At 46.4% G+C, this 13,286-nt stretch overlaps 1 protein-coding gene across 1 annotated transcript in view; it reads right to left on the bottom strand.

Annotated features, from left to right (window-relative positions):
• LOC126543212 (uncharacterized) overlaps positions 1–13,286 on the bottom strand; it is a 47,165-nt gene that overhangs the window by 14,909 nt on the left and 18,970 nt on the right. Inside the window, exons 4-8 of the mRNA XM_050190350.2 lie at positions 11,402–11,494; positions 11,226–11,301; positions 9,636–9,697; positions 4,033–4,107; positions 3,364–3,451 (exon numbers count right to left, since the gene is read on the bottom strand). Coding sequence (XP_050046307.2) covers positions 3,364–3,451; positions 4,033–4,107; positions 9,636–9,697; positions 11,226–11,301; positions 11,402–11,494 — 394 coding nt within the window. The remainder of the gene's footprint in view (positions 1–3,363; positions 3,452–4,032; positions 4,108–9,635; positions 9,698–11,225; positions 11,302–11,401; positions 11,495–13,286) is intronic.

Below are 13,286 nucleotides of genomic sequence, written 5' to 3'. Positions count from 1 at the left end.
TAACTGCATTTATTGGAAAAAACGCATTGGCTTTTCGAAGCCTCACATCAAGCGTGCGCGCATGCTCGATGTGAATAAAAGCACTTGTCATTCCCAAAACATTGCCTCGCGGTCGCTGATGAGATTGACACCGTTGTTTACCTCTGTTCAACAGGCCCATTTCCTTCAAAGATAAGGCTAGGGAAGGCTGACTACCACATCCATTACCTTTTCTCATTACGTGAAATGCTTCCGCCATTTCCCTTATAATGCTATCAATGTGCACAAACAGGATTTTTGTGTTATCAAAGAACGTTTTACACTCGCATTTGAAACAGTATTTTGCCAGGTTTGTAGATTTCTTGTCTAAATAATTGTGCTGCTCCGATAGCCTCACATTAATGCATCGGCCTGTCTGCCCTGTATACGTAAGGCCGCAGCAGAAAGGGATTTGGTAAGCAACAACAATCTTACAGGGCACGGGCTTTTCTCCGTGGTTTATTTTGCAGCCTGTGTTCTTTCCTACTACTTCTCTCTTTCTTTGGACAGCTCGTCCCATCTTACCAACTTTATTAGGAGCTGAAAGCAAAACTTTAGCACCATATCTGGCCCCTACTTTTTAAAATCTGTATGAGAGAGAATGAACGTATGGCCTTACCGCTACTTTCTTACTCCTTTCAACCGCGCTACTGCGCTGCTCCAAGCCGCGTTTGGACGGTTTTAACTTCCTGAGGATTTTGCCTGCACATGAGACCAGGACCGAGTCCTTGAAACCGGCCTCTCTGCACCGATGTACCTGTGCCTCGAGACTACTGTTCATATTCTGACGACAAGACCTCTTGACTGCCATGCCCATGCAGCCGGCTACTATCTTTTTTTTTTTTTTTCAGTGGCATGACCTGTAGTTCAACAGGGGCCTCTCGCTCATAGGGGAGTACTGCCAACACAGGTGGTCTTGTTCGAAGGTTAGCTTTAAATCTAAGTATTGCAGTATGCTATGTTTCGGGACTTCATGCGTGAATTTGGGCCCGGAACCGTTTTGTTTAAAAACATCAACAGTGCCGTGTGTGTCTCATCCTCTATTCTGTTGACCGGTGTACGTCATTAGTTATGGAGAACATAATTAAAATTGCACAAAATATATGTACACGGGTTCCCAAAATCTATGGATTTGTACATCGCGGACTGTCGCTGCCAAACATGGCGATCTAGTGAACGGCGCACACTGAACGCGTCGCAGTGCTCGTCGTCGTCTTCGCGCTACCGGTGAACCTAAAGACAGGCGCCCGCTACACGACTTAGCTAGTAGTCACTGTGGCAGATCACCTTAGGTCAAGAAATGCGCGTACTTTCTGCGTTTGTGCTCAAACTTATGCAGTAAATATACTATTATTGGGTAAAGGCTAAGGTTATTTTATGCGGCAAGGTTAAACTGGTGGTTTGATTAGTGAATAAATAATTGGCATGCTTTAAAAATGTCGATCGATTGTAGCACGGCAAGACAGGATTGGTCAGTCACAGGTGAACGTTTAGTTTACATGCAACAAATAATTGTACCAGAAGGGAAAGTCATGATACCCTGAAAGCGATTTGGCTTTCTTGAGTAAAATAATTCTGGGGAAGCCGATGCTGGGAGCGGGACAATCATTTACAGGCCGGAGAAAAAATAAAAGATGTGCGCGTTATCAGCGCTCCTTTTTTCCCCGTAGCTCGCAGCACCTTTCAGTAAAGTTATTCCATCCATCCATCCAAATCTTCACGGCGTGTCCCACCGATTCGGGAAGGTTGGGGCAAGGTACGGCCACAATGTTGTTTTTTTTTCGGCCAAGAACAAGTTAGGCAAGATATGTGCTGCCATGGAAATAAGGACTGAGGGTATTGAGCAAGAACGGCGCGGATACATCGCAACGCATCCTGACAGATATTCCCCGTGTTACGAGGGTGTTGTTTATGACATCCTCCTCTCGTGTCGAAAAAAACTGTTGTCGGCCACACGTAATGGTGCGTGAATATACACCTGAGGGGACACAGGGCTTTTTTGAATGGCCAGCCAGCATATAATTTAGCTTTACATTGTAAAGATTGCGGCTGCTCTCCGAACCTTTCAGCCACCAAGGTAGTTTCTCAATATCGAGATAAGACGGGAGGTAGCAGAGGCTTACTACATTGACGAGACAGCTGATACGTGTCTTGCCCGGCCATCTGTCATGCTGCACAAGTCGACGAATGGATTACCTAGCAGCTGATGTTTAGAGTATGTGGCGTCGTTTTAGCCCTCGTCACGTGCTATTAAGGGAACTTATTCATGTGCTTTCAATAATTTCTTGTGGCATTGTGTAATATCGCACCCTCGTTTCCACTATCGATTGCCAACATTCTCGGCACGCAGTTTATTTGAGGGAAAGTAGGTTAGAGAGTGTGTACAGTGCAGTTATGAAGCACGGGAAAGGATTTGCAGTTTCGCCCTAATGGCGAAGCGCTGACTGCGATAGCAAGGTTTAGCGTTTCCCTTGAACTTCTCGGAAGGTGTTCTAACTAAACACGGATCCGACCAACGTGGACGCGACACACGTGGGTGCGCCAACATTTGTGGCACCCTTAAAAGTTACATGCGAATGAGAAAATTTGCAGTCATTGGGTGGTATCAGATGGCGCAAGACAGGGGTCATTGGGATTGATAGGAGAGGTATTCGTCCCGCAGTGGTCATAACGCACGGTGATTATTACTGTTATGATTAAACCGAGAAATATTGGAAGATAGCCGCGAGCTGAGGTGACGTGAAATGCGTTCATTTTGCAATGATAGCACAAAAAAAATGGGTACACGTAAGCACGCGCGGACACAATACGTGTCGTCTGCCCTTACTTGTTACCTTTTTCTTTTTTCGCGCTGTTTGTTTAAGGTTGAATAGTTGCGCGTTTTCACTTCTTTGTACGTGCAGAGAAGGTTTGCGGATGTAAGACATTCCTCTCAATTTTTCAAATGTGCCGCGACGCCAACATTGGTTGGAACTTTACTTTTCTCTTTCTTTGTTAAAGAAAGAGGAAACAATAGCTAAAGGCGATGTGGCTTGACAGAGGCTCTTGCTCTTAAGTGCGTTCGGTATACTTGCAACCGTTACAGTTTCTTGTTTATTTAATAAGTTTTCTACGTTTATTCCTGTAGTTCCTTGCTCTTTGCTGATATTTTCCCACATGCAAAGTTAATTCAAGTCAGTGCTAGCGCTGTCTGCTTCCGTACCAAAGTGCCGTCTGTATCAATATCAAGCCTGTATTCATTCACCGCAACAAGCCAAAAATCAACCTATTGTCATTCTAGCAAAACTTCATTCGCACAAAACGTCGTGCTTAACACTAAATGATAGAGGATCGAGTCTCACTTACGCGTTATGATACACTCCCCGTTCTTGCAAATTCCTTCCACAATTGTCTGAGACACAGTAGGGACCTTGATCTTCCGTGTATATTGAAGCTGCGCAAGTGAGCAAAAGACAGCGAGCTCCTTCACACATGCTTCAAGTTCTTCAGCAACGCGGAAGAATACAGTGCGATAAAAACACATGAAATTGCTGTTTATGCCAGAATAACTTGTCTGTTACTTTCCAATAGTTGGAGGGACATCGGTACTTGTTGGTAAAGTAAAAAGAAATCGAGTTACGCTACTCATTTTTCGTTTCGTGCACATTTACTAGCGCAGCTGAACGTATTAGGACTCAAAGAAATGAAAGTGTCGAAAGTTTTTTGCACAATTAATTGCTTTCATATTTTACAGTTTCTGAAATATTACACGGTAAATACTCTTCTCTTCCTTTTGATGATGACATCATGTACAAAATCTGCTGCCACCTCAAACGTAGCATTAAATTGGGATTTCATACGCGCAGAACGAGGCAAAAAAAGAAAGTCCCTATTTTCGAAATATTGTGCGGAGGTGAGACAAAACTGGTTCCCTGGATATATTTTACGCTGATATTATGAAAATTACGTGGAGCAAGAATAAATATTTTATCTCAAACGGGGTCGGAACTTTAACTAAGGAAAGTGATTCCTTACCAAACACGGAGTTCCATCATCTAGCCTTTCCTTCGTGTTGTTTTTGCAGAAGTCGGTGCATCTTACCGCCAGGACCTGTTTGCCAGGAAAAGGAGGAGACAATCCCAAAGAATAGAAATGCCCGGTAGTACGCCTTAATCGATTATCGCAAATGTCAGTTCAGAGCATTTGAATGTACATTCATCTGTATACCGAGCCCCACCATCATAGGCATCAAGTCAGACCGTCATCAAGCTGCCTGCTCCTCAGGAATACGTATGACGTGCGTTCTAGCCACTTCAGAGTCGAAGAGAAACTTCTGCGCGCGCGCTCGGCTGCGACAGAAAGCAATGACGTCACTACTGGCGCAGCTAATTCAAGACCACCTAGATAACACAAGGCCTTTTCACTCCGATCCATGACGCCATGTTACCTAGTCTGACTGCCATAGAATTTAATGGGGATACTACCGAGTAGGCAACAGCGATTTTGACGTCACCGCTTTCATCACGCCAGCCCTGTCAATGGAAATGCCGGCCAGGTAGCCTGACGTCATGGATCGCAGTAAACAGGCGTTGTGCTAATAGCGCGCCTCTCTCCCTCTCCTTTCTTTCGCGCATGCGCATGGGGCGGCGCCGGAGGAGTTTTCGGTGCACAGGCGACTGACAGACGGACGGACGGACGAATCGGCTAGCCATATACAGCTTCGCTATAAAAGGCATGTTTGCGTGCTTCCGTTTCGACCGTGGCGCGGGCTTCGTTAAAGTAATCTATATATATATATATATATATATATATATATATATATATATATATATATATATATATATATATATATATATATATATATATATATATATATATGTGTGTGTGTGTGTGTGTGTGTGTGTGTGTGTGTGTGTGTGTGTGTGTGTACTACTTTGGTGCTGCACTATGTGTCATACATCGTTTTAACACTTTTATAAATGTTAGGCATCAAGAAGCAAATTTAGCAATTAGTTTGTCCCGTAGTGTATAGGCGCGGTCGGTCGCTGGGCGTGACTATATAGACTTCACTAGTCTCGGTTTAGAGAACGAATCAGTGAAATATAAATGCAAAAATATCGCTCTTACTGCTCAACTCACTGGCTGAATTAGCGTGAGGTTGAGCTGGCGTCCAAAATATCAAACTGCGCGCTGCAGGTCATTCGAAATTTCGAAAGTTCGCATTTCAGCAGTCTATAGGGTCGAGTGGTGGCGCTATCCAGCTGTCCGGACTGTATATGCCATGCAATAGATATCAAGTTTTACCACACTTGAGCCTTCGCCAGAACGGTTTAAGGATGGCACTGTGCATAGAAGGTAGGCGTCGCAAAAAATTTTATCTTAGCTTCATTTAAAAAAAACTTTAGAGCCTGCTTTCGTGGTTCCGCAGTTTGCAAAGAACTAAGCTGTATATGCCTAGGCGAAACACTCGTGGTCCGACCACAGAAACCCTACTGCAGGGGTATGAGCCATTATTTAGGGGTGTATGAGCCATTGCATTCGTCTTACGTGACGGACGGACAAATTTCTCGTTGAGTAGGCATAGAAATCTACGTATTATTTCAGGCAAGAGACACAGAGAGGGACGGGGTTAAGTCAATATTATGATGACCTAATTAAAGAAATACTTTTACAGCGAATCGGTATATACCTAGGCGAAACGCTCGTGGTCCAACCACAGAAACCGTCCGGCTAAAGGTACAGCGCGCCATTGGCTACGCCGATAGCGACGTTGATAGCGACGTCAGCAGAGCCCGCGCGCAGCAGTCTCGCTCCGACTTCGCAAGAGGTTCAAAAATGTGTCCCTGTCTTTAATTAGATGAAATGTGCAGCCCCAGTGTGTCACTCGGTAGCTACAGTGCACAACCTGGTCATAAACGCTATGAATAACGCATTTCGAAACACAAATGTGTAGCATAATTCAGAAAGCCTTTGATGAACTCGCTGTATTAACACAATGAACCACTCATTGCACCCCTGCATGATGATGATTATGCAAAGCCCAATGTGCGGCATTTCAAATAAAAACTGTGATAAACCCAAGCCAAACGTGTGCGTCACCGCATCAAGAAAGACGAAGACGTAGCCAATAATTGAGAAAGATTTTAATAAGTCATCGGAATTAACCCAGCGATAAACATCGTAGCCCCACATTTCAGCTTCGCTGGTTTACCATCTGTATGGGTTCATGGGTGGTGTTGTTTTTTGGTGGTTCAGATTAATTTTGGTTCCGATTAACGATAGTTACTTTAAGGTTAAAGACTGGGCGTGTTGGTATAGCATACTAGAGGTTGGATTGCGCAACATTTTGACGGGACACACAGAAGAGAAACACACACCAAAGAGAACTCTGTGGTGTGCGTGTTTCTCTTCGGTGTCCCGTCAAAATGTTGTGCAATCCAACCTCGAAGTTTTTTCTTACATTGTCGAAATACAAAGCTAACTGATTTAGAGGTGATTGTTCCATTTAACCGGTTATCCCGTTTGTGAATTCCGTTTAACGCGATTCTGCTGTGTATTTCAAAGAAAAGGAGGGGAGGTAAACTATGGTCGCCCTGGTTGGCTACCCTACAAATGAGGAAGGGGAAAGAGAAAAAGGTAACAATGAAGAAAGGGAGTCAGTATGTGCGCACCCACAGAAGAATGTTCATTTATGTACTTACAGTCACAAACGCTTTATTGCGATAGCAACTATATGGACACTCCAGGCGCATTTCTGCCGTCGCCGTGATGTTCCACATAAAGTACAAGGGCGATAACACCGTCGCCGGGCGCCGTACGCTGTATGTGCGAGTGAAAGCGTGGGATGCGAGCCGACGATCGCGGCTCATCGCGCCCGCGCGAACGGGAGGAAAGCGGGGAGCAAGCGCGCCACCTTGCGTCGCGCGCGAAGCACCCAACGTTGCGAGGCACCGGGGGGAGTGGAGAGAGAGGAGCGGCGTTCTACTCTTGCTGCAACTGCGTATGCGGCGGCTGCGCGCGGTCGAGCGACCGTATCTTGAGAGCGATCTTCGTTAGCGGCAGAGTCTAGGTGCGTCGACGACTCGTAGTTTTGTGCGTGCCATGTGTTCTCAGCGTTCAGTTTGCGGTGGAGCCATAGGCAGCACGAAGTTCACTTCGCTCGCTGCTGCTGCCGTGCTTCGCTCCAGCCTTTTCACAGCGTCTCCGCGGTCATCGAGTGTGATGGGTTCATGTTTGCTGCGCGCGCTGACACCATGTTTGTTAATTTAGTTAGCAAACACATGTTTGCATGATAATATAGCCAATAAAAGCACTCTTCTTACTTCGTATGGCTGTCTGCGAATTTGCTATCGCAGTCGCTGCTTCGGCTTTCGGGTTAAACTGCGCCTTTTTTATTGGCCAGTTGCCTTCAAAAAAATGCATTAGCACTTCGGTGGCCTTTTGCACACTAGTGCTTTTCGGCCAATGTACCAGGATCCTTGTTTCCGAGAACTCTCTGTCGTCCAAGCGGCAGGACACCAGCACGCAGAGCCTTTCGTTGAGAGTCGAGGGACGGACAGTGTCACAGAATTTCACAACCTTCCCAAGAGTTGTGAAATTTCAAAACCTTCCCACTCCGTTGACGAATGAATAAGCGCTTGTGAATGTGAATGAACTAAGGTGTTTTCATGACTGGAGAGCCCGGGCGGCAAGCAAAATCACATGTCATGGTCCTGTGAGTAAAAATCGTAGTTGGCAAAATCCCGTTACTTCCTATGGGCCGGTAAGCAAACTTTCCGTGCGGCGTCAATTCTGAACAGAGGTGGGAACTGATCTTGTTGGTAGCCGAGCACACAGCTTCATCTGCCCTGACATGCCTGAAAGTCTGCAGTGGCTCGCCAGCCACTGAAATATAGTTATGAATTTTCTCGAAAGCATGGCGGGGAACAAGCTTAATTTTATATACCAGCTGTTCATCGGAGCCATGACTAGTAATATTCATACTTTCTAGGGCAGCCCTGTAATCGGGGAAAATTTGCTCGCCAAATAGGCAGTAGTTGAAGCACGTAATATATGGCACCTCATAGAGCTGCCAGTTCCTGTGCTGTCGTTGTCGTACTATGAGAAAGCTTGAGCTGCGCAGAGGCAGAGATCGATGGGCAATCAGAGACGCTACGAAAGTAGGATGGATTTAAGAAAAATAAGAGGCAACCGTTTTAAGGCTCGTAGCAACATGTCTATTTTATTGGCGAACCCAGAAATTCAGAGGTTCACGTACGGTCGTCAGAGTCACCAGAGTGGCAGATATTGGGAGCTTTGTCATGCTTGAAGCAAGATGGCAGTGAGTCTCGGTGATTGTCCAAAACACTTTAAGAGTACAGCCTGTGGCCTCCGTGCTAGCAAACAAGCTAAGTGTTGTGGCTGGTAGCTATGAAAGGCCTGGCGTATGCGCTGTATGCGCCTCAGCTATGATTACGCGATGAGCGGGTGCAGTCTGCGTGACAGCAATCGTTGCAGCTATCGAAGCACATCGTAGAAGGGTCAAAACATGTTCTAAATGCCAGAAATTGATTCAGTAAGGCACGCTGTAATGGTCTAGCATTATGTAAAGAAATTATGCGTGACCTGAATCACTACTACGGTTAGTTGAGCTTGAAATGTGCATAACTTGACGCTCCACAAGGAAAAGCATGGCAATAGTGGGCTTAATGTGCGGTTAACCGCGCAACCAACACTTTCGGAAATTGCATCCGAGTTCATATATAAGACAGCAGGAACTTTTTAGCCAGGCCTGCATGTGCTGCCAATACCGATATGTCCGTACCCTAGACGAAGACACCTCTCGCGGCGACATCTCTTCAGGCTGCGTTAAGACAGAGTGCATCGGAAAAGTGCTTGCATTGGGAGTGTTCTCATCTAAAAACACAGAAACGTATCTGTGTGAAGCATTCAGGCTGATCCGTCTCCGATTAGTAAAAAGGATGGGTTGAGAATCCTGGTGACTAAAGCCCATATACTGGTGATAGGCATTAGACATCATGCTGTTCTCAACAGTAGTAAATAACCATGTTTCGCTATTTCCTCTCCGTATGTTCATACCGTTACCATACATATTGCGGTTAGGAAATTGAAAGATAGTACGTTCCTTCTCAGTGCATGTGCACTTGTTGGAAAACCTGAAGCTAGCACTGTTATATCATTTTCCAAGATAGGCAGCGAAGTAAATTGCTGTTCCACGTGGGGGACTCCAGAAATTTCGACTACGTGGGGTTCATTAGCGTGCACCTAAATCTAAGTACACGGGTGTTTTCGCATTTCGCCCCCATCGAAATGCGGCCGCCGTGGCCGGGATTCGATCCCGCAACCTCGTGCTCAGCAGCCTAACACCATAGCCGCTGAGCAACCATGGCGGGTACAAAAAAATATGGCAAGAAGGTAAATGCAAGTTTTATATTACTGGGCGTAGCGAAGGAACGCTTCTGAAAGACAAATATTATGGTTTATGTTCTTCCAGGTAAACTCTACCTTTCTGATGCATCATATGAGAAAGAATACGGCCAATTCATAATGGAACGAAACCTTCTTTTACAAAAATTACGTGAATAAGACCACGTACAAGACACGCAAACCTCTTCTATGGTAGGCGTAGCATAACTTACTTTGCCATTTATCCTCGTAGATTCGTCTTTACAACCATTCGGATGAGTCCAGGGTGCAACATCTGAAATCAAATCGTATCCATTTTTTTACGTTGCGATTAAGAGAAACAATAAGGTATAAGATATGGACCTCGCAAGTAAGCATAATCTTTTAGCTTTAAATCTTCAACAACGAAACAAGAAAAAATAAAGGTATTCACGCCCCGGTCGTGGCTCAGTGACGCCCATCCCATCTACAGGTCGTCTCAAATTGCCTTGTAGTTTTCGCGCTGTTTAATTAGGCCATGGTATTCTGCATGCTGCCGTTCGAAATAAGTATCCGTGACTTGGGAACGTGCTGTCATGGCGCCACCAGGTGAATGGCGCCTTATATACGTGCTGTAACGCATGTGTTATGTATGAGTTCAAGGAGCGTTTTGTGGCATCTGCTATCATGTAACCAACGAGCATAGCTAAATACACGGCACTGCAGGGGAACCCTGCTCGCAAAAAGAGACGGTATAGTGCTCCATTTTTACGGTTGTCCAAGTTGACAGTAAGTGCCCGGCATCTCCTTCCGTCACATGAAGGGAAGTGTTCGTACACGTTGCGCCCAGGAGAAGTGCGGCCAATTCTAAGTACAAGTGACAGCTGGCGTAGGAACCACCCCAGCACGCAGCCTCACAAACACAATTTTATTCGCTGTGTCAGAGTTTATCCGCCCTAGTACTGTGTTCGTGACATACTTGGCATGTTTAATTGCCAGTATTCTTTCCCTCTTTTTTTGTTATTTTCCTTTCAATGGGAGAGGGGGGATTATACTGTTTAAGGCTAAGCTTTCCTGACCTCTTCTCCTGGCTTTCCGAGCGCTGCTGCTGGTGTGGTCCTGCTCGCGCGCGCCTCAGGGCTTCTTGCAACACCACCAGATGACGCTCGCCGCCGCGCATCCCTGCCGGCGCCGCCGCGGCAGCGTTTCGCAGTTTGCGCGTATGGCACGTGTTGTGCGACAAAAATGCAGGTGCTGGGCTGTGGAAGTCGCGTGCTGGGCTGTGGTAGCGCAAACATTACAATAGTCCATCGCCTGAAGAGAGCGCTTGGAGCTGGCATCTCAACAGCGTGCTGGCCACGTATGCAGGAGGAGCACGCGTAAACATGTGCCAGCAAAATGGCTCCAAAGCGTGCTCTCGGCGTCGAGGACACCCAGGCCCGAACGAAGCGTCGCGCGGAACGGGAGCGTCTTCGGTACGCAGCGGAACGTGATGCACACCGCGAATGTATTTATACAATGTATGCATACAATTATGAAATTTGTTGAATTACGTACAGACCCATAATTCAATTAACGGTTAACACTTCTGCAATGTGACTCAAAGCAAACAGCATACAAAGCTTCACTTACATCGATTCCCACCCTACATGGCATCCCCCTTCTTTTTTTCATATATAGCCTGGGCGTAGGCGGGTTGTTATTTCATAGGCATTGCAGTTAAGAAACAAAGAGTTGTGAGGAATGTAGACGTTGCTTTAACTATATTTAGGAAAAAGGAAGAATAAATAGGCTTGTTAGCCTCGTCCCTGCTTATAGGTGTACAATTTAATATCTACACTTACTTGCGGTGACGCAGGATCCGTTGCGGCAAACTCCAGTTCTGTTCAAGTACTCGTTCTGGCCGTTTTGCTGCGGGAGCTAGTCGCAAAAAAAACAGTAAATGGAGCGCTGCCTTGTATCATAAAAATGCAGTCACCTGTAGTATAGGCCACGTATGTCCGACCGAAAAAATGCTTACCGCGCATAACCTTCCATCGTCCAGCCTCGTTTCCTTCCAGGTGTCATTTTTCGGCTCGTGACAGCTCGCGATACATCCAAGAACGACTTTAAGCTGAAAAGAATTGCCAGGGAACAGAGCGAGGGCCCTTTTTGCGTTCGTTTGACTTCAATGAAGTTACAGTCTTCAAGCCATATACTTTATTACAATTGCCTACAGACCCCTCACGTGGGTACCCTCACGAGAGCGAGCCCTCATGAGGGCATTCCTTACCCTCATCTGCCCTCATCCTCATGTGGTGAGGTGAGGATGAGGTGAGGCTGGGCGGACGATGCGGGGTAAGGGCGAGAAAGGGTGCGGTGACAATGTGATGCTAAATCCGGAAAAGGCGAATGATATTGTCTAAGTACAGAAAAGTCACTCAGATGGTATGCCTGGTGGGTTTAAGGTTAAAAGTTTTGAAGTGCGCTGGCAGAAAGTCTCTCTAGCGCAGGTGTACGTCGAAGCCCACTTTTAACTCACCAAAGTCATAAATGGCAGTTGATGCTAGCTGTAGCTCAACATATAGAAAGCTGTAGCCACTGTGAGCAGCAACGAGAGCGGGATGAGTCACGGCGACTTTTTGGCATCACTCCGAGATTCATTTATTTTTTTCATTCATCAACGCCCTTCAGGGCACTCCTTTATCCGAAGTGAACAACCTGGAATTTACTTTTTCTTGCTCTAATTAAATGTACAGAAAAATTGAGCTTGAGGATTGTCGGGCCGTGATAGCGTGTGTTGACGCATGAACTAAAGGAAATGTCAAGATGAAGAAAAACATGTCGGTAATATAGCTAGAAATTGCCTATAGCAGGCACGTAGCCAGGGGGGAGGGCGGGGGGCCCAGCCCTCGCCCCCCCCCCTATCCGCCCCACGCCCCCACTCCTCACACACATTCCCAGAGCGCCGACAAATCATTCTACTCGGCGGTTAACATTTTGCTGCCTTTTACAGCGAAAGCAGTGTATGACTAACTTCCGTAGTTTTTTTCGGTGTCCGTTAACAGAAAAATTCATCATGTGGGCCGATCCTGGTGATAGTCCAAAAAGTGTCCAAGATCAATGGCACATACCCCTGTGGACTTGGGAACCTATAACGTGCCCTTCAGCATCATCCGGGTGGGCCCACGTATGGGGAGTGCTTAACACCTGCTTCACCTCCACCGCGTGTCGGCTGGGCATTGCACTACCTTCGGTATGGATCCACGTCTGGGGAGTGCTTAACGCCTGCTTCACCTCCGCCGCGGGTGGGCCCGGTATTGCAATATCTTCGGTATCGGCCAACGTATGGGTAGTTCTTAATGCCTGCTTCACCTATGCCGGGGGTCGGCCCGGTGTTGCACTATCTTCGGGATCTGTCCACGTGCTTAACGCCTGCTTCACCTCCGCGGCGGATCGGCTCGATATTGCACTATCTGCAGGCCGACCCACAGCGGAGGTTAAACACTTTGCCTTTCGTTTGAGAGCTTTGATTGTCTTGAGCTTTCGCTGCCATTCCATCTTCACAGAATGGAACGGTTGTCAAGTTTTTCACTCATTTTGGATGGGGATAGATATCGGCATCTCCTAGGGTGTGGCGGCCATTTTTCTCATCGATTCGGTGCCCGCATGATTAACTCAAGATGAATTCAGTTGTCACCATCTATTGCAGAAGGCAGGGCGTAGTTTATGGTTTTAATTATATTTTATTTTATTTATAATGCCCAACACTCACCAACTATTGCAGCAGGCCGGGCGTAGTTTATGGTTTTAATTATAATATTGACGCGTGTACTTGTCTTAATCGGGCGACACATTTCACCGCCTAACAAATGTTATCGCACAGCACAGGACGCGATTGCATGTGTCGGAAGTTTCTGGAATGT

Source organism: Dermacentor andersoni, chromosome 3 (genome assembly GCF_023375885.2).
Source record: "Dermacentor andersoni chromosome 3, qqDerAnde1_hic_scaffold, whole genome shotgun sequence".
Classification (NCBI taxonomy): Eukaryota; Metazoa; Arthropoda; class Arachnida; order Ixodida; family Ixodidae; genus Dermacentor; species Dermacentor andersoni.
Note: the sequence above shows the minus strand (reverse complement) of the source record. Positions and strands in the feature narration are given on the sequence as shown.